Here is a 20,941-nt window from a genome sequence, read left to right on the forward strand (position 1 = left end):
ATTTTGTGGATCTGTTAAAATATTAACCTTAGTAATCTGCACAACAAAAAGATAATAATGTTTATTCAGTCTCCTTTTTATGGTATTATTTTAACTATCAACTTGTTTTATGAAATCACATCGTCCAAAATCCAAATGCTAGTCTCCAAAGGGATGGTAATAACAATAATAGTTTTTTTTTTTTTCAATAAGAAACTTCATTCGAATTGTAATAAAAAATTTTGAAATTTAGGATGTAAGTTATAACATAAGAGATATGGCTTTGTTGTATGATGAAATAAAAAAACAATTTATCATTTTTATAAAAAATACAAAATAAATTATCAAAATAAAGAAACTTCTTATCACTTTTACAAATTTCAAACCTTTAAAGAAATAGTAATCTTAAGTAATATACATTAATTATAAATGCAACTACCACTTGAATTTATGGCCGCCTTGATCGGTGTCCTACATGCGGGATGCATCGAACTTTTTCCAATTTGCATAAAGTTAAAGTGGACCCAAACCAGCTTTGGAATTTTTGAGTTCTGAGTTCTGAATGCAATTAAACCACGTTTGTTAGATTAAATGATAAAAAATTTTATTTTTTTTAAGTAAAATTTTAGTTTTGAATCTTTTAAATAAAAAAATAAATTTAAAAAAATTTATTATTTTTATGAGATCTGATTCAATTCGATTTCGAATTAATCAAAATTTAAAATGATTATTAAATGTCAAAAGATTTCAAAAAAAAAAAAAAAACAACTAAATTCCTCAAGCTAAGAACATTATGGTGCCAACGCTGATAAGGTTTGCTACTCACCCTGGAACTTAGCCTTCTGGTCCCAAGAATCCTAACAAATAAATATATAGTAATATGTCATTAGTTAAATTTTGTGGCCGTGTCTAGGCCTGGGCAGATGGAAAATTACGATCTAAGCTCGGCTGTTTAAAGCCTGTTAACTGGTCCCGTGGTCCGACGAATGGTCTTCCAATTTAATGTTTCACTGACCAAACACTGAATCTGAGCTGTTGCTGGCCCAACGGTGCCTCTGGGGGGTAGACCATGAACCCACTGTCCATGACTGAGTTTAAAGCGTGACGAATTTATGCTCCAGGATCGAACTATTTTTAAGCTTCACCTGTTCTTGCCCTTGTATTTCTTTATATCAAGCAACAACAGCTGTTTCGTGCGAAGCCGAGGGTGGGATGCAATCACGATTGCTATATGTGAACAGAAGACTAGTGAGTAACTGGAAGTAGACTTGGCTTCCTTCTGCCTTTTTGGTCAAAGGGTACCAGGCTTCTTTATTGCTATTCAACTTGGTAGCCACCTCACATCTAATATCTAGTCCTCCCATGGTGGGTGGGACAGCCATTCATTGTCGCCTTTTTCTTTCCAATAAGGGCAGAGAAGAGAAGGAAAAGACAGGTGAAATAAATGGTAGCCCTCGTGAGTTACTTCATTACGTTACTTTCCATCAAGCCAAGGAAGCCGGATATGAATACGATTGAGCACTTTTCTCAAACGTTGGTTTTATGTGTGGCTCTCTTTTCTTATGCCCTCGCGCACACTTTTTTGGTTCTTCCATTAACGTTTTGTAATATATATTGCATTCATTATCTCATTCACTCCTAATAGTAGACTTTAAAATTCGGTGTTATGGACAATTCGGAACAAGAAAATGCCTCGCCAGAAGATCACGAACTGGAGCTAAAGCTTCCTCACTTGCCAATTACGGCAACAGTTCGAGAACTCTATGTAAAGATTGTGAATGAATGGGATTCCCTCAGAAAGTCAGCATGCCAAACGGCGGCTGGAAAAGCCATGTGGAAGCATGCGATCGATGACCCTCTTGTAGTCCCTCTTGTAGTCGTGCTGGGAGGATAAACATACCTAAGAAACCTTCACAAGAAGATTAAGAAAGATCGCCACAACAATGCTCGAGAAATTTCAAGGGTGATTCTTGCCGTTGGAACCCTTTGGTTTGATTAAAATTGAAGCTGCTCTTGATGCCTTTGGTGGTGAATCTGTTCAATAAGCTCCGCAACTTGCAAAGGTCAGTAGACACCCACCCAGGGGGACAATGGAACCCCATGCTGTCGCTTGTATTTGGTGCAGGCTTCTGGTTCATCAAATCAAACAATTTCCTTGAGCAAAATCCCAATGTAGTACAGAGATCATATTCTCAAACATACTAGTAGTTGTAACGTAGATGCAGGAATAATTATTTGTAATGTTGCTCATGCAATACACAATTCAATTGAACAACATGCAGCAACATGACTTTTGAGCTATATAATGATTCTTTAAATTGTACAAGCATATACTTCGGCAAAAGTAGTTGCTCAACCATTTCTCTTTTCAGGAATATCTGAGGATAAGCATCCTCCGTTAGTTTGTCCCAGAGAAAAAACTCCTAAATTTTGATAGATCACAAACAAATTCTATTTATTGTACAATCAACAAGGAAAATATGTATGAACGTATTCCTCTTTTTCTTTATCAAATTTCAAACTTTGATCTTGCATAGCCTGGGAAGAGCAAATAGTAAAAGGAATCAATCGAACATTCACTTCCTACCAATTAAAAAGGTAGCCATATAAGTTCAGCCCAAATCTGCAGATGGAAAATATTCTCCAGTCACAAGATTCTCCTTGCCAACTATCTGATGTCTACTGGAAATATTTTTGATGCAGAAAGCAAATGAAATAAGAACTAAGATTTCAGAACTCACAAGCCTCCATTATCAATGGAAATTCAGCAGGTTAGAGAAGGGGTAGAACTAGTACCACCAGAATGTTATTCATTATGTTAGTTATGAAATTTTAATTATGTAGCCTAAGTGGTTTTGTCAAAGGTGCATAGGGTGTATCGTTCATCCAGAACTTGATGTAAAACTATATAAACATTTTCTTGTTCTAAAGCCAAGGTAAATGATATGAATTTGAAGAATTTGCTCATATTATAGATTGTAGCAAAGAATGGTCAATAAAGGCTTGAACAATGAAACAAAAGACATGTGAATGGGAAATTAAACAAAATTTACAACAAAGATAAAGTCAAATAACATACTTATGCATTTTGTATAGTCTACCATGCTCCGGGTGTAAAATCTCCAAGCGTCATATAACACCATAAAATTTCAGTTACAAAAGGAAGCCAGCATGGTCATGCTTCGAGGCAGTCCTTAACCCCCTGCTCAAATTTGTCAAGGGAAGTTATGGTATCCATGAGCGCATCTGCAACCCTTTGTCTTCCGAAAAAGAAATACATTGCAAATATAAGTAATCAACAATTGTAATCTGGTAATGGTAAAAGCTGTCACAGAAAGGAGCCAGAATCGCTTCACATTATTAGAAACGAACTCAACCTACATAGGTTACATTACGTTTGAAATGTAAAAGCATACCTACTGGAAGCAACTTGAATATCGCTTTCATTTGCCAAACTATTAAGTGAGGTAAATGAGCTGCCAAGAAAAAAAAAACAATAAACATTAACAAATTATGTTGACACTAAAACGAATCTGCACTTGACAGGAAAACACATGAGGGGATAATTTCGAAACCACCAGGCATTGGATCTCTGGGAGAAAAAAGGAAAATGATGAAAAATGCTTTAAAATTATCTGGATATCAATGTTCTTCCAACAAACATCCCAAAAATAAAACTCCTCCAAAAGAAAAACATGCTACAATATATGCAGAGAAGGAAATATCTACGGCATTTCCTTCTATATTTATAGCAAATTAGCAGCCAGAATTAATTCTTGAAATTATTCAAAGATATTTTACATTTTCAGATTTCAAGCAATCAAGGTATGTATAACACGATTATGAAAAGATTAATAGGAACATTAATAGGTTACTTTATAAGATCATCTAGCATAGCTTCAGCTTCGAGCTTAACAGGGTTCTTATCCTCAAGCAAAGAAGAAGCATTCTTCACAATCAACTGGAATGTGCAAACCTGAGAGTCACAGAAATTTGAACTACAAAATTATAACCTAAAATTAGGTCAAATATTGGGAATTCATTTCTTCCTCTCTGATTTTGTTTTAAGTTCAAATTTAGTGAATAAAACAAGGACAGTATCTATCTATATTAAATTTTATGTAACCAGAAAGCCTAAACAATTTTTTACTTAGAATCAATGGACAGTGCGTTACAAATTCGATTTTAATCTAAGGACAAACCTCCATTCCGGCATTGGCTTGAAATGCAACAAAGGAATTTCTCTATTTTACAAAGCAATCCTAGCGGCGGATTTCAAGAGCTTTTGAACTCCTCTAAGTCCTTATCAGAATTAGTTGATTCCTTATCCACTATTCAAAAATAGGTATTAAAACAACCAAAATTAATCAAAGAAACACAACAAACAGATTCGCATAATTGCAGAAGAGAAGGGTAGAGAAATAGAAATGTAACGTACCGAGCAAAAGGTAGGCAGAGCGAAGGCTTTGCCGAGACGCACCGATTGGCGCCAATAGGAATTTCGAAGACTTCCTTTTTCCCTCTTTAAGCCAATCCTTCGGTCCTGCTGCGCATAGCAACAAACAGTCGTTAATAAAAGAAAAATCAATGAAAAAGAGAGAGAGAGAGAGAGAGAGAGAGAGAGAGAGAGAATTGCTCACAAATTCCAAAGGAGAAGGCAGAAGCATGAGAGAGTTGGAAGATGGAAGGAAAGAGAGAGATCAGAGAAAGAATAGCAGCGTCTCTGCGAGAGATTCGGTTTGATTTTGAAAATGTCGGCGTACATTTTGTCGATTCTCTTGATTGAGGTTGACGGAGAGGTTTTGATTTGAAATGGGAGGTTTAAGAAGGATGGATGGGACGCCGGCGACGGTGGAGAGGGGGGAGCTAGAGACAATGCGGAGTGTAAGTAGCGGCATGGCTTATATAGCAAGTACCAGCGAAAAGTAAACGACCACTTTTAATGCCCAATTTGTAAGGTCTGCTCAAATTAAAATCAAAATCCTAAACCCAAACCCTCAAATTTAAAATCCTAACAGAAAGCCCACAGATTTTGTTTTCCCCTTGATCTGTCTCGATGTCCTCGGGTCAAGCCTGTGCAGGCTCCACTACTTAACAACTCAAATTTCAACCAATATTGGTGATATAATGGGCCTGACCGTCATGAAGAACATTTGTTACAGAAAATTATATATATATATATATATATAATATATTTAAACATTGAATATTTATGAAATGTCTTTGTTTCATTCCAACCTTTCATCTCCAAAAGTAAAAAAATAAATAAAATAAATAAATAAATAAAAGATGAATTTCATATTTAATTAAATTAATTCATATAATTATATTTAAGATATGCTATTCAATAAATCTAAATTCAAATATTGACATAAATAATTTTTTATTTTATTTTTAATCTGAGATCCTATTTTTAAAAAATCCTAAACAGGATCCCATTAATCTACAAAATTAACCATGTTTTTCTTTAGTCTTTGTAGTTTAATTAAGCGAATGTCCTATTGCCTAATTCGTATTAAAAGTACCTTTATGTATCCTCATAATTCGATTGAAATTTTTAAAGAAAGGAACTGATTCCATTTTTTTTTTTTCTCTTTTGCATCATTTAACATAATGTTTGATCACGTTTATCATGCCAGGTGAAAATATAAAACTATAAAATCCAATTAATTCAATATCGTCATCACATCTGGTTGTTTAATTAGGCAACATTGATTGACACAATCTGCTATCGACCTGCAATTTATATCATATTTTAATGGGTCCATATCATTAGTTATTTTTTATTATAATTTTATAATTATTTAATCAAAACAAATAAGTACATTGACTCTATTATTTATAAATGTAAATTTTTATTTTAACACAATCAATTATTATAATAAAAAAATAAAAAAATCTCACATGCCAATTATACAAAATATTATTCTATTATGTTAATTTTTTATAAGAAATATTTAATTTTTTATCAACTTAATCAATTCCATTATATTTTAATTCTCGATTCGAGACTTTTTTTCACGTGAAGGAGAAGGAAAATATGTTGAATTGAAATAGCTCCTTTTATCCAAAAATACTGGACAGGATTCTTTATGTTGTCAGCAGCAAAGAAACAGAAATGGAAAAATAAAAAAATCCTCAATTAAAATCCCACCTCTAATTTAAAAAAAAAAAAAAAGTCCATAATTCACCACAAATCAACCGATTTTCCGTGGTGAAAAGACGACAAAAGAAATAGGAAACGCATTTGCCAAACTTTTTCACGATCCACTAAGCACGTAATGATGCCACGTGTCACTCATCTTCATCATCTCTTTCATTTCCTCCTAACGTTTCATTTGCCCCCGGTGGAGTGAGTGAGACAATTGAGATAAAGAAGAATTTAATTCCCCCCCTTTGCAGTCACCAATATGGATGATCCAGTTCGGATTCCAATTCCAGATGGGAATAATAATCCATCTTTTTCCTTTCCCCAAATAAAGGAATTTGTTCAATTTACTTGTTAATGTCTCGTCTCGTCGTGTCAGTTGCAACCTTATTGCCAACTTGTGACTGCACATTCCCAATTTTTTCGTCATCGGAATCAGATTCTCTGCTTTCATCGATTCCACTTAGCTTCTTCGCTCTCTCCCCTCGAAATGCTTTTTTAAATCCACCATGCGAATTCCCAAGAAACCTGTTGCCTTTTGTCTCTCCCTCTTCTCCCCTTACTTTCCCACTGCTTTTTCCTCCCGGATTCTTCGCTTCTCCTCTGGATTTCCCGCCAAAATTAGACCCATCCACGCTGCAGGTTACTTGCGACTCTTTTAATCTTTTTTTTTTTTTTCTTTTGGTTTTGCATTTAACATTTGCATTTTTGGAGTTTATTTTCTTTGTTTGGTTGTTGTTGCGGTTGAGGATAAGGAAACTGTTTGTTTGGTGGAAATTTGGGGATTAGAGTGAAATTAATTAAGTTGGAATTGGATTAGTTTTGATTGAGAAATTGGATTTTTAGGTGTTACTCGGAGCATATGTTGGAAGATTCTTAGGCTCGGAACTTAACGTGGTGCACTGTGTGATCTTTTGATTTGACACCTGAGGTAAGATGTCAAGGTTTTTGTCTAATTGTCTCTAGGAAAATCTTACTCTTTACTGTTCTTGATTATTAACTTTTTCTTTTTTCTTGAGAAGGAAACAGTAGATGTTATGAAATTTGTTATAACTAATTGACTGTGTAAATTGAGTAGTCAGAAAGAAGCGAGTCAATTATAGTCAACCGGCTGGTATTTGTATTCCAAGATTTTCATTCTCGTATGAATCTGGCCAAACCGTTAAGGTGGCTTGAGTTTTGAGTTGTGAACTATTTGATCGATTTTAACGACTTCAGCTATGTATTTTCACAGTTAATTGTCTAAAATGATTATCAACAAAAAAAGTCTGAGTTAGGCTCATGCTACTTTTAGCACTGCGAGTAATATTCATTCTTCTCGGGCATGAGGTCTGCTGTTGTCATAAGAGACATGTTATGGATTGGACTTTATTATTACCATTAAGGCTAACCCATTTGTCTCCCTGCTAATTTATTCAGGGGCTAATCAGTTGCACTCTCGCTACTCAATGGACCATAGTGCTGGGACCATGTTAGGTGACCAAGCATCACAATCTCATCTCATGGTGAACAGCAATGGTGGTGAGAAACAACATGTATGGTCGTCTCCTGAAGGAGGATGTAAAATTGATATAGGAAAACAGATTTTCTGCAACAGATCATTGAATATGAGGAATATCGTTGCTGTTGGCTTTGATATGGATTATACCTTGGCACAATACAAACCTGAAACTTTTGAGTCCCTTGCATATGAAGGCACAATAAAAAAATTGGTTTATGATTTGGGCTATCCTCAAGAGGTTTGTCAACTTTCTATATTTTGTTCATCATCTGAGGAAGAATGTTGCCAAAGTTCGAGTATCTGTAGAGGCTTGCTAATGAAGATAAATATTATGCAGTTACTGGAATGGACATTTGATTCGAAGTACATGGTTAGAGGCTTGGTTCTAGACAAAAAGAGAGGCAACATCTTAAAGGTGGACTGAATTTGCACCTTTTCTGCTATAGCTTCTCCCGATCCAACTTGACTTAACATCTCTCTCTTTTCTGCTTTGCTTGAATATGATTTGTATTGATGGTTGTGTCTTTAACAGATGGATCGACATAAGTATGTGAAAGTAGCATACCATGGCTTCAGAGAGTTGTCCAAGGAAGGCAAAGTTGGCACCTATGGGAATACACTCATACGAGATTCGTTTGATGAGCCAGATTATGCCCTTATTGATACACTGTTTTCACTAGCTGAAGCGTACTTGTTTGCTCAACTTGTTGACTTTAGGGACAACAATCCTGGAAAAGTTCCAGAGGGTGCTGAGTAAGAAATTTTAGTTACTGTTTCTTTTAGAACATTTTGTTCATTTAAAAATTTTTGTATTACTGTTTTCTTTCTACTTCTCTATTGGAAAAACCCTAATAATGTTTGGAGAGTTGTAATCAATTAGTTTACCATTTTTCACCATCAGTGCAATAAGAAGTTACCGCATGCTAATAGAAGCATTTAAGATCATATTAAGTTTGAAAGTGGCACATTTTGGTTGGATTATTGATGTGATACAGCTCTATAGTTGCTGAACATTAATATAATAAAATGCTCCATTTTTTGATTTTTTTCCCTGAATTATAATAGTGGGAATTATTAGGTATTTATATCCATTTCTCTACAAGGTTTTGTATATTAAGCAAAGCTGTCTATAAATGATGCTTTCAGTTATTCTCGCATGTACAAAGATGTTCGGGCTGCTGTTGATTTGTGCCACCGGGATGGAACCTTAAAGCAAATGGTTGCACAGGATCCTAAAAGGTAAGTTGAATAGTGGCATTAATTTTATAATTTAGGTTATAACTAAGTTTAAGAACAGTTGTGAATATCTATTTAAATTAACAGGCAACTCGCAAAATGGGGTAGATTGATATTTATTTTAACATAATTTTATAATGTATCTTGGACCATTTTTCATTTAGTTGTTTTCCTTTTAATTATCAGGTATATCAACGAGGACACCTCTATAGTACCTATGCTCAAAATGATGAGGGATTCTGGCCGTTCAACATTCTTGGTGACAAATAGGTGTTTATCTCTTACTGATTTCAAATCTTAATTATTTAGGCATGAAAAGTAGTATGGGATTCGTGCAAATTTTCTTGTCCTTTTTTCTTCAAAAGGAATTTGCCTTAAGTTGGAAGAAAACATTTGGTACCAATGCTACAGATGGTTTTGCTTTCATACTAGGTGATTGTTGAGGTTTTTGGTTTTTTATTGAAAGTGTTTATATTTATATGCATCTTTGTATTACTATATCTGACTTCCATTTCAAAAAGTCTGTTTGGAACAATCAGTCAATACTTGATTACATCTCTTGCAGTTTATGGGACTACACAAATATTGTAATGAATTTTCTCTGTGAATCCTGTACATTGGATGGTGGTATCACTTGCAATTTTGATTGGCTCCGATATTTTGATGTTGTCATCACTGGCAGGTCATGTTCTTTTATTTCATATTATATATTGTCAATGTTGGGCTTTCATCATTTGCACTTGTGAATTAGTTTCAACCACACTCAACATGATCCTTGTATTACTCTTTAGTTTTATTCATATATATAGCACACGATATGTGGTTTATCCTTTGATTTCTGATGTTGAAGATCAAAGTATCCATACAGTGCAAAACCTGGCTTCTTCCATGAAGACAACCGTGCCAATCTTTTTGAGGTTGAACCTGAGTCTGGAATGCTCCTCAATACTGACAATGGCACTCCTATGCCTCAGGTTAGGTGAAATATGCTATTCTGATTCTGTATTCACTCAGTATATGATTTTGTCCAATGGTCATTTGGTGATTTAAAGTTTAAACTTATCTTTGGATAAAAGGTGGGAAATACTTCACCAAAAGTGCTACTGAAGGGATTAAACAAAGGTTGCCGAGTCTTCCAGGTATTTTGGGTATTATCTAGTATTAAACAGTGGAGTTTTCTATTTGAGTGTACGTGAAATAAAATTACAAGCTTTGCCAGATTTATCTTGGACTATTTCAAAGGTAGAAGTAGATATTATAAGATAACAACTAAAAATTTCTTTGAACTTGTCAGGGAGGCAGTGTTGGTCATCTACATAAGTTGCTCTCTATAGAGTCAAGTTCACAGGTGATTCATTGTTTGATGCATTAATGAATCGTTGACTTCCTAAGTTGTTTTATATGGATCGTTGTAATGTTTGACTTGTTGAATTTCATAGTAAACACTCTACAAAATTTTGGTCCCCGAGTTAATTGATGGCTTTAGTTTTAAATGTTTGTCTTTCATAATCTAATCAGTTTGATGCTTCTATTAGGTTCTTTATGTTGGGGACCATATCTATGGAGATATTTTGCGCAGCAAGAAGGTTCTTGGTATGAATTTTTACATCTTTGTTCCCCATAGTGATTAATTTGGTCATTATTGTTTAATTTAATCATGTGAGATCGGACCTTTGACTGTATCTAAATGTGAGAATTTAGGTCAATGGAAAATAAAGAGGTTTTGTAGTATGCAGTACTATTAGTTGGAATTTCACTGCAAATATTCTTTTTTCTTTTATTTTTTGCCAAGACTGCAAATATTCAATAAATTAAATTAATTAAACAATTGAAAAGCAAAAGTATCCAGGAAGAATATATCCAGAATCCAATGCAATATTCATTCGAGAAAGAATTCCTTGATTTTTGGAGTTTTTATATTTGCTGCATATGCATTCAATGTTTTCTCGTGATTTCAATGTGTTGTTGGGACTTAATCGTCCTTGTGTCATGAAAATTTATATATGTCATCATTATTTTCAGTGATAGTTGCATGATGATCATTGCTGTTAAAATGAACAAATGTCATAGTTTTGTATCTGTATGTTTAACATTTTTCCTTTTGTTGCATAAGTGATTTTAATTCTGTAATTTATCTATGATTAGGATGGAGGACAATGCTTGTAGTTCCAGAGCTTGAGAGGGAGGTTGAATTGCTTTGGGAATTAAGAGATATGCGAAAGGTGGGTTTTACATGTTGGATATGATGTTAAACTGAGATAGTGTTCATGGTATTTCAATTTTATATCATATTGTTTGGATAATTTATTGAGACAAGTGTTGTAATAATAATTAATACCATAACTTGGATGATACCCTAGTAATGAACAGTTTGCAGGCTGCTTTTCTCTTGATGGTAATTTGTTATCACAATCCATAGCTCTGTTTTCTCTGTTTGGTACTTCTAATAGTCAAATAAGTTTTGAGGGAATTGTGCACAAAAAATGCGGAAGTATTGGAGATAATTGTTATAACTTGAGTCTTTTTTTTTTTTGGCCAAAGTTATAACTTGAGTCTATGAGAGCTGTACCTTCCTATTCTGATTGATCACTAGGATATTATTCCCTTTGCAACTAACCCTAACACTTTCATGCAGCAATTAAGGTTATTGAGGAATGAGCGTGATCTTATTGAAGACCAAATTCATCATTTGAAGTGGTCTCTCAAGTAAGCACCTATTTTAGCATTCAAAACTATGTTACCAGGATCACTACCCTTCTCTGTATTTCACATATAATGGATTTATGAGAAATTATATATTTTAACCCCCCGATTTGATTTCTTTGACAAATGTTGATAGTTTTATAAAAATTTCTTCTATTTTTTTTCTCATTAATTTCGACTTGATCACATTAAATCATTTACTATTCCATTGCCTTCATGTGAAGAGGACAATGGAGAATTTTCTGCTTCACTTTAGCAATTTTTGGTTATTATTATTATTTTGCTTTGGTTCCTTTTCTTCCCTTTTGAACAAAGAGGTGCATTCCTGTTGTTCAGGTTTGAAAGTCTTGGTGATGATGAAAAGCAGAAAATGACTTCTTCTCTGGGTGAACTACAGGTTAGGCCATAAGACCTTGATGTACTTTATGTAGTGTCAGATGGATGATTCGAAGCTTTCTTATGATTTTATTTTCAATTATTTCTTACAACAGTCCCAAAGGGATCAAGTGCGACTTGCTCATCAACAAGCTCAACGGGAGTGTCACCAAAAGGTAGAGGAAACGTTTTTACATCTTGGGACTATTTTTAGTTGCTAGGGGGGCTATCAAGTTAAAGCAACCTTTGAATAAAGGATACATACAATGACTTTTTTATTTGTTAACAAAACAGTTTCATAAGATCTGGGGACAACTCATGAAGACTGGCTATCAAAACTCTCGCTTCGCTCATCAGGTAAGACTGAACCGTCACCTCTTGATGGAGTTTTAGAAGGATTTGATAAAAATTGCTGTGTGCTTTAACTGTGAAATATGGCTAGTAATTTCAATTTCCTTTACATTTTGTCATGATGCAGGTTGAGAGATTTGCCTGTCTTTACACAAGCCAAGTGTCCAACTTAAGCTTGTATTCCCCAGACAAATACTATAGACCAAGTGAAGATTTCATGCCTCACGAATTTCATATTCTTCCTTTGTGAAATCTGTTCCGAAGAAGCAAAATAACTTTTCTTCCTTTAGTGCTTTTGAGGCGTAAAAATAAAAGCCTCAGCCTCTTCATTTTCTTGTCGTCTCTCACAACGATGGCTTCGTTGTAATTATTTTTGCTCATTTGTAATTCTCACTTGATGCTTGTAGTCATCGATCCTCGATAAATAGATTTATTTTGTTGGATGTACACGAGACCTCTGCTTGATTATGAAAGCTCGAAAATGGCTTCACTGTCAATGGCATGTCTGAAACTTCAATGTTGGTGATAGAGATAATATTTTGATTTATTAATCTTCACTTTCAATGGTATGTTATGTTGTTCGAATATTTGACATTTTTAGCGGGGGTATTTCTTGTATTTTTTATATTATAATTTTGTAATTAATTAATCATAAATAATTTAATTATGTATAAGTCTAATATTTAAATCACAAATAAATTAATTATGTATAAGTCTAGTATTTAAAAGGTATGGATTTTATATAATTTTTTTATATTTTTTATATAATACTAAATTTTAGTTGATTAATTACTTTGCAATAATCGAAAGTAATATATACTTATTTTTATTTATAGAGACATATCATTTGTGATATCAATAGAAATATATCACCAATAATTACAATAGTATAATTAATTAATTATAATTTAGTATTGTGTAAAGTTAATAAAAAATTATGTAAAATTTATATTATTAAATGGTAAATATTATATAAATTTTTATTATAATTGATTAATTATAATATTATATAAAAAATTATGGGTGATATGGATCCGTTATCTACAGCAATCTGCAGTTGAATTCAAATTCAATTCATGGGTTTGAGCAAATCCCCCAGCCCAAAATTTTTCGGGCTGACATTACTGTTTTATGACTAAAAGTGGACCCGCCCAACCCTACTAACTAGACCAGATCGTAGTTTAGACTTATCCTACTAAACTGGTCTCTATTCACTCCAAGACCCGGTCCGGAAAGCCCAGGATCGTCCAGATTGGAAAGCAAATAAAAGTGTAAAACCAGAAGAAGATCAGAGGATTACCCTATCGCTCGATTAATCAATTCGACGAACCAGTTGTTTCACATTTGAATACAGGTACAACCCTTTATATCTATTGCAAAAACCCTAATTTTTCCCCCCACTTAATTTACTTTAATCGATTCATGGTTTTATGGTCGTCAGTGGCTCAGGAATTTGTTTTCCTTCTACTTCTTAATATTTGATGGAATAATTTTATTGAATTTTTTTCCAGGCGTATTTGTTACAACTATTAGATATGTTTAACATTGCAACAACATTCTGCAAAAGGGTAAGCGTGAAGGAGCTAGTTACCAGCTCTCCTGTGTACGGCACCATCACTGGTATTCCTCTTTACCTATTGAAATAAGCTGTTTTTGTTTTTGTTGTTTGTTGAATTCTGTTGAGCTAATTTCATGGTGCTATTTCCTTTTTCTTTTTTTTTTTTTGGCTTAGATGGGTCTTCTTCTGGCTTAAGCTTGATGTTTAAGCGGTGGGCTACTAAAAAAACTGCTGGATCAACAAAGAATGGAAGAGACTCAAAACCCAAGAATCTTGGGGTGAAAAAGTTCGGTGGCGAGGTCAGTGGATGATCCATATTCAGTTACTTCCATTTTAGTTATAGTGGATTTCGTTTGATTTGATTCGATTTGATTTGATTATTCACTTCTATAGAGGGTGATTCCTGGAAACATTATAGTTCGTCAGCGAGGAACAAGGTTCCATCCTGGAAACTATGTGGGGATTGGGAAGGATCATACTCTCTATGCCCTGAAAGAAGGTTGCGTGAAATTCGAGACACACAACCTTAGCGGACGAAAATGGGTACACGTTGAACCCAAGGAAGGCCATGTCCTCCACCCTGTTTATGCAACCGCTGCTTCAGGAGAGCTGAAGACAGCCACATAAAATTTGCAACACTGTTGTTTGTTTCTGCAATCAAGCTGCACTTTATAGTTTGTTTTTGCCTGATATTCTTGGATGTTCAACTATCATTGTGTCACAGAGGAATTTGGGAGATAGAAATTAAAAGAGCCATGGGTTTGGCCCCAAGTTTGTTTTCTGTTACTGATCTCTTTTTTATTATCCTTTATTACATAGCATGATTTTAGATTCTAGTATAGTAGTATTCTACAGCCATGAAGGAGATATCATGCCATAAAATGATGCAAGCTTGACAAGAAATTTAAGATCACTTTCTAGTCAAAATGATTGAATCTCCCTGGAAATTATACTGGCAATGTGGCATGATTCTTTTATCTTATCATTTTTAGTGTCTTTTCGGCTTTGGCTAGGAAGTAGTCTTTCAAGTTGATTGAAATTCTCAATCCAAAAAATTCTTTTGAGGTACAGTTAATGTGTTTTTCTATTGCTACTAACTAAATGTGAAGTTAATAATGCTGCAAGGAGTCCTAATCTTTTACAATTTTACACTACATTTTAAGATATATGAGAGAAAGTGCCAATAACAATGAAAAATTGCTGCTTGTTATGACAATTGACTGCAAACAAGCTTTTGAAATATAAAAGAATCTCGCTGGATATAGTTGGGTCTCCCGTCTCTTCTCCATGACTGACTTCGGCCATTTTCGTTAAGCCTAGAGATGTATCAGCTCAACCAGTCTATCTTCATCAGATTGGATCGTCTGCTAGTTTCCTTATAAAATAGCTTTGGAGCCTAATGGGTGCACGAAATGTTGGGATTCAATGGTTGAGCAGGCACTTGAAAAGAAGCCCCCCAACCCCCCCCCCCCCCTTCTCCCCGCTAAAAATCAGTTAACAGCAAACACTCTTTTCAGCTAGTTCTCATCTAGCCTCTCAATGTCTTGCATTTCCACTGGTTCGGGGAAAATTTCATTTGACAACCTTTTATGTGAAGATGAGTGGTCAATTCCCCCACTACCATGAGAACCTACTCTACTTGACTGCCTAAAACCACTAAAACCCTCTCTGTTTGGGTGGCCTGGAACGGTGGCGCTCTCTGATGAGCTCTGTCGCCAACTACCAAAGAAGGCAGTACTCCAAGATCTCCGAGACGATGTTGTTCTCAGCCTGGCAGAGCTGAAACTCTCCTCCCTTACCACTTTCAAAGGGTTTTCCAATGCTTTAAGAATATGTTTCATTGAGGGTCGTTTGGAAGGCTTTGGATTAAGGCATGACCTTGCCACGATTGCCATGGCCCATACTTCTTCCAATAGATCCTCATCTACTATCAAGGATGGATCCATGATCTTAGTCACCAATTCCTTTTCATATATACTGATGCAAGGCAAGGTTTGCTCAAGCCACTCCTTTGTAGATGCATCTTCCGCTTTACCAATGCCAAGCTTGCCTGTTATAAGCTCAAGTAATACCATTCCGAAACAGTACACGTCATAAGCACAATTAGCCGAAGAAGAGCCTGTCCATTTCCAAAGACATGTATAAAAATTATAATTTTCTTTCCAACATGCAACTGATGCAGAAAAATAAATAAATAAATAAATAAATAAAACCACCTATGAAATGCTGTGTGTCTTATATTTCAGAATCTTCCCTCCCCAACAACAGTTTTAGAGATATAGTTACATGGGCAAATTGGCTCGGTTAAAACAAAAGGATATATTTGTTGGTGTGAAAAATCTATAGTTTCAACTTTCAATGATGGAAACAAGTAATGGATATCATCTGCTAGCACATAGGTACAACAGTGTACATGTGAATGATAACTGCTTTAAATTTCAGTCCGGTGGACCAATTCAAGCAAGGCTGTCGACTCCAGCCTTATAGTATAAGAATGGTAAATCAATGAAGTGAATACCCACAGACTAGTGAATTACTACTATTAAGTTTCACACGTTGACAAATAGTAATATAAAGAATCAAGGATATTAACAACCATGCAATTGAATTTTACATACCTGAACCTGAAGGCCCCGGGTCGGAGGTCCTACACATCACCAAGAGAAAAAAATATATTATAGCACTGAACAAAAATATACAATAACAGAACAAAAGAACTTGTCTCTTGCCATCATTCTCTTGTTCACACACACATTAATTTAAATTTTATGTGGCCAAATCAAAGATCAAATATCAATGAATAGTACAAATTTTGTGTGTCAAAGTTGCCATGGATATCAAGGTTTAAAAGCACCATAAAACAAAAATGAAAACTAAATATAACAAATGTGTGCATGGCACAAACAGTTGAAAGCAATAGATGTGTCAAGGGCCAGGCAACTCACTCAGGCCTGCAAGTCAATTGTTGTATTATATTATTCAACATAATTTATAAAATTAGAGGAAATTTATGGGCCTGGTCTTGCCCCAAATGTATTGGCCAGAATTGGGCCAGCCTGAGCCAAAAGGTGGGCTGTCTGACAAGAAAATTCTCCCATAGCATCAAAACTACTATTTTACATCTAAGAAGATCAGCATATCAGTATATCCCAATTCTAGTTGATTTAATTCGCTAGGCCATATCCCTTTCAATCAAATTAACTATGTCAAAAGTAGCATGCTTAGCAATATGATACCAAGTGCTTTTGTTATAAGACAAAAGGCTGACCAAGCAATTGGAAGCACTACAGCATAATGAAAGATACAAAACCAGATATATTATGATCAAAACTAAAAAACAAGAATATAAGAAGATAAAGAAAGTCAATTGTTTTAAAGCAATTGCACCAGAAAGGACTGAAAAGAATAGTAAAATCACTCAAAAGAAACAAATAGTAAATCAAGTTAGTTTCAAAAACCAAGTAAATCTGTTAAGTTATTCCTAGATTAACTTAACCCCCGCCCCCCCCCCCTCCCCCCCCCCCTCCCCCCCAAAAAAAGGGATATACAAACTACCATATGCTTCCTGGCAAATGGATAGCTAAGAAATGGTAAAAAGAATAACTTTTATAATACTTACTGTGGCTTCCAAAGCAACCTTGTGAGCACATTTTGGTGTGTATCTCCTTCCTGGCTGCGAACTTCGCTCAAGCTCCCAAGTCTCACTTCAAATTTATCATCAAGAAGAATACTGCTTGCTTGAACATCCCTTCAACCACCAAAAGTAATACAGCATAAAAATTAACGCTATTGAAAAGGAAATCATAAAGCTTGTGAAAAGTTACAAAAACAGGAGAAGCAACTTGAGTTAAAATGGAGAAAAACAACGAGTAGCTACTGGCATATAGATTTATAGTTTATTACCAGTCCTACCAGTCCTGGTTACTAGCAACTATTATAATTATCAATCTCTCATTGCACTGAAAAGAGATTAAAAGTAGCCAAAAGCATGTTTCAAAATACCTGTGAACAAGAGGAGGGTTACATTCATGGTGCAAGTAGCGTAGGCCTTCAGCAGCTCCGGTAGCTACTTTCAACCTTGTAATCCAATCCAGGGACTGTAAGCTATCATCCTCTGAGTTGGTAGCCCTGTAAAAGGAATTGGCCAAATCTCCATTTGGCATATATTTGTAGACCAGAAGCTTGTCATTTTCATTCTCCAAGCAGTGCCCCAAGAGTGGGACAAATCTCGTGTGAGCAAGCTTTCTGAATAAATCCAATTCCATCATGTATGATTCTTTCTTGAAAGAACTCAAATTGACCTTTTTGATGACCACTGGGATCCCACCTTCTAAGATACCACGAAAAAAGTCTCCTGAGTGGCCATGCTTAATAAGATTCGTCTCACTAAAATTACCAGTTACTTGGAGCAACTGCTCATATGTAAATGGATGTCCAGAACCAGCTATTGTAGGATCTTTCGGAAGTTGAGGACTATCACCTTCTGGAACAGGCCCTATATCTGCACTTCCTCTTTGATTTCTGATGCCCTTGTCACAACCTTTCAAGAGGACCACTAGCACCAGTACCAAAATTACAATGAAGCCAAGTCCACCGAGTACTCCTGCCAAGATAAATATCCATCGCTTCCTGCTCTCTGAACTAGATTCGGCTGGAGCTGGCTCTATTGTGTCTGGTGCACCAAAATTATCAAAACTTAGCCCTCTTTCTGTATAAAACAGTCTACAATCCTCCAAACTCCTTTGTTTCACAGCCTGAAGGCAATTCTTGTTTATAGTAGCATTTCTTTTACTGTTGTTAACTACCTTGCCTTGAAAATAGTTACCAGAGAGATCGATAAATTTGAACATTCCAAGTGAAAAATTCAAAGTTCCATAAAAGAAATTGTTGGACAGATTGAACACGGCAGCTGCAACAGCACTACTATTAGAATTAAGACCCGGTAAAGGACCTGTAAAATTGTTGCTAGATACATCAAGGAACCCCAATTTAGGCATTGACCAAATCGTATCTTTAAGAGCACCTTCAAGTTTATTCCGGCTCAAATCCACAACTTGTAACTCAACTAGACTTGAAAACAAATCAACCGGCAGACGTCCTTCTAGCTCATTAACCCCAATTACCATCTTTTTTAAACTTCTTAACATCTTAAATTCCTCAGGCACCGACCCGTAGAAAGAATTCTTACTAAGATCAAGCACAACTAACCTCGAAAGATTACCAAACTGAACAGGAATTGAACCAGAAAGATTATTATCTGAAACATTAAACAGTTGAAGACGTCGTAAAGAACCTAAAATAGGTGGAATTGACCCAGATAAGTAATTTGAAGCAAGTTCAAGCCTTTCAATATTTCCAAGAAACCCAAAACTTAAAGGAACTGACCCAGTAAGCGAATTAACTGAAAGATCAAGAATTTTTAAATTCTTTAACTGTCCCAATGTAGCAGGAATTGAACCAGCAAGATTGTTATCACAAAGATACAAAGAAGTGAGTCGACTCAAGTTACCAAGTGAACCAGGGATTGAACCAGAGACATTGCATGACCGGAGATCAAGAACCTCGAGATTAACCAACTGGTTTCCGAACCAATCCGGTACTGACCCGGGAAGTGGGAACTCGGATGCATTGAAGGAAACTAGGCGGGTCAAATTAACCAATGAATCAACATTGAACCTGGGATTGAGTCGTCCAAGTCTGGTTCTTTTTAAACCGGAAACAGTGATGTTCCAAACGGAGCCGTTTCGACATTCGACGCCGAGCCACGATGTGCAAGGGTCGGCCTTGATGGGCCAATCTTTGGCTCGGAGACCTAATGATGAGCGGAGATCAAGCAATGCCCTCCGTTCGATTGAAGAACTTATCGAAACTCTCTGAGCTACCACGCACTGGATCAAGAGTAAGATTACAGCTAACAAGAAGATTGGTAACACACTTCTTTGAGCTTCCATTGGTAATGTCAAGCCGATGCTCATGAAGCTCAATGGAGGCTCAGTCTCTCACTCATCATCTTCTTCTTCCTTGAAAGAAAAAAAAAAAAAAGAAAACTTTATTATTTTTTTTATTTTGACCATCACCCTTACCATCAAAGAGCTCTCTTTCTCTAGCTAGCCTGTACATTTTATGTACATACTTGATTTACGGGGAAAAAAATAAAAATGGGTAACTCAAAAATAGAGAGAAATTTATGTATGTTTTAAAAAAAGAGTTTAAATATTCCTTGTTCTTCGTAAATTCTTACCTCCAATCACGAGCTATGATTCTGCATTTGATGTTGTTCCTTTGTTACCACCGACCCCAAATTAATAATCTAAGCAATAAAAAAAATAAATTGAACTGCATGTGTTTAAGTCCAAAAAAAACACTAAACAAAACAAAAACGTAAGATTTACAACGTTAATCTTGAAGTTTAAGCAAACAGCTTATAAGGGTTGTTGTTGTTTGTTTCTAGAGACAACAAAAATTGAATTATGGCACGGGCTTTTAAAGAGAGGGGGGTCGGCTTTTAAAGAGAGGGGGGTCACCCGGTCAGGTGACATTAATGAGGAAAAAAAAAGGTTTATTTCTGCCCAACCGCCGGACCTTCTGCCAGTACTGTGTCACTTTCACTATCCACCGGAGCAATTTAATGAATCTGCCCCTTTCAACAAACTCAAAGATTCTAACACCTTCACTTCATTATTACTACTAACCCAGACGAGAAATGGTTTTGGACACAGAGCGTCGATGGTGATGGACTTTTATGGCTGGTTCATTGACTTGGAAACTAGGAAAACAGGTTCCTGGTCGTGAAAGCCAGCTCAGGTGAACAATAAAATTGTGAATATACGAAAACAAGGAATCCTTTCGCTTCATTTCATAATCAATCAAATAGAAGTGTACTACTAGCAATAGACTGGGGATGCAAGGACAAGTCCAAAGTCTTCTTTTTTTTTTTTTCTTTTTTTTTTTTTTAGGATTTGATTTTTCTTCTTCTAATACAATGGCATTGCTTTCTTTTGGCCCACTCTCCCATGTTGTCATTTTTTATGGAAGTTTGTTTCTTGAACAACATCTACTTTCATGTTTCATTTTGTCGATGAAAATTTGC

The 20,941-nt window shown here is 35.4% G+C and overlaps 3 protein-coding genes and 1 pseudogene across 8 annotated transcripts; 2 read left to right on the forward strand and 2 right to left on the reverse strand.

Moving 5' to 3' along the window:
• Positions 1 to 634: 634 nt before the first annotated feature.
• Positions 635 to 5,025, reverse strand: LOC111312719 (uncharacterized; annotated as a pseudogene). The gene is made up of 7 exons (XR_016346546.1): positions 4,620 to 5,025; positions 4,418 to 4,525; positions 4,182 to 4,310; positions 3,855 to 3,955; positions 3,396 to 3,455; positions 3,059 to 3,239; positions 635 to 2,108 (listed from the first exon to the last, which is right to left on the reverse strand). The product of XR_016346546.1 is annotated as an uncharacterized LOC111312719 (transcript).
• Positions 5,026 to 6,319: 1,294 nt separating this feature from the next.
• On the forward strand, positions 6,320 to 12,887 carry LOC111312717 (uncharacterized). Of its 5 annotated transcripts, XM_089768381.1 has the most exons (18): positions 6,320 to 6,769; positions 6,974 to 7,058; positions 7,547 to 7,866; positions 7,966 to 8,043; positions 8,161 to 8,381; positions 8,775 to 8,867; positions 9,051 to 9,134; positions 9,430 to 9,546; positions 9,733 to 9,838; positions 9,941 to 10,003; positions 10,159 to 10,212; positions 10,400 to 10,457; positions 11,010 to 11,086; positions 11,500 to 11,570; positions 11,904 to 11,964; positions 12,059 to 12,118; positions 12,237 to 12,299; positions 12,421 to 12,887. In XM_089768381.1, exons 3-18 carry the CDS (start codon positions 7,576 to 7,578, stop codon positions 12,541 to 12,543), a joined length of 1,620 nt encoding a protein of 539 aa, XP_089624507.1. In that variant the 5' UTR covers positions 6,320 to 6,769; positions 6,974 to 7,058; positions 7,547 to 7,575; the 3' UTR covers positions 12,544 to 12,887. The 5 variants fall into 5 exon arrangements, with proteins under 5 accessions (XP_089624507.1, XP_089624510.1, XP_022768977.2 ...); XM_089768384.1 differs by lacking the exon at positions 9,430 to 9,546; XM_022913242.2 differs by lacking the exon at positions 6,974 to 7,058.
• Positions 12,888 to 13,509: 622 nt separating this feature from the next.
• On the forward strand, positions 13,510 to 14,637 carry LOC111311391 (uncharacterized). The gene is made up of 4 exons (XM_022910767.2): positions 13,510 to 13,647; positions 13,805 to 13,913; positions 14,026 to 14,150; positions 14,245 to 14,637. Exons 2-4 carry the CDS (start codon positions 13,829 to 13,831, stop codon positions 14,476 to 14,478), a joined length of 444 nt encoding a protein of 147 aa, XP_022766502.1. The 5' UTR covers positions 13,510 to 13,647; positions 13,805 to 13,828; the 3' UTR covers positions 14,479 to 14,637.
• A 280-nt stretch (positions 14,638 to 14,917) lies between these two features.
• On the reverse strand, positions 14,918 to 20,328 carry LOC111312720 (putative LRR receptor-like serine/threonine-protein kinase At2g16250). Its single transcript, XM_022913247.2, has 5 exons — positions 20,093 to 20,328; positions 17,854 to 19,871; positions 17,471 to 17,599; positions 16,470 to 16,498; positions 14,918 to 15,970 (listed from the first exon to the last, which is right to left on the reverse strand). The coding sequence occupies exons 2-5, from the start codon at positions 19,824 to 19,826 to the stop codon at positions 15,369 to 15,371; spliced, it is 2,733 nt and encodes a 910-aa protein (XP_022768982.1). The 5' UTR covers positions 19,827 to 19,871; positions 20,093 to 20,328; the 3' UTR covers positions 14,918 to 15,368.
• Positions 20,329 to 20,941: the final 613 nt, after the last annotated feature.

Source organism: Durio zibethinus, chromosome 1 (assembly GCF_047325235.1).
Source record: "Durio zibethinus cultivar Kanyao isolate XHJ-2024 chromosome 1, ASM4732523v1, whole genome shotgun sequence".
NCBI classification, from domain to species: Eukaryota; Viridiplantae; Streptophyta; class Magnoliopsida; order Malvales; family Malvaceae; genus Durio; species Durio zibethinus.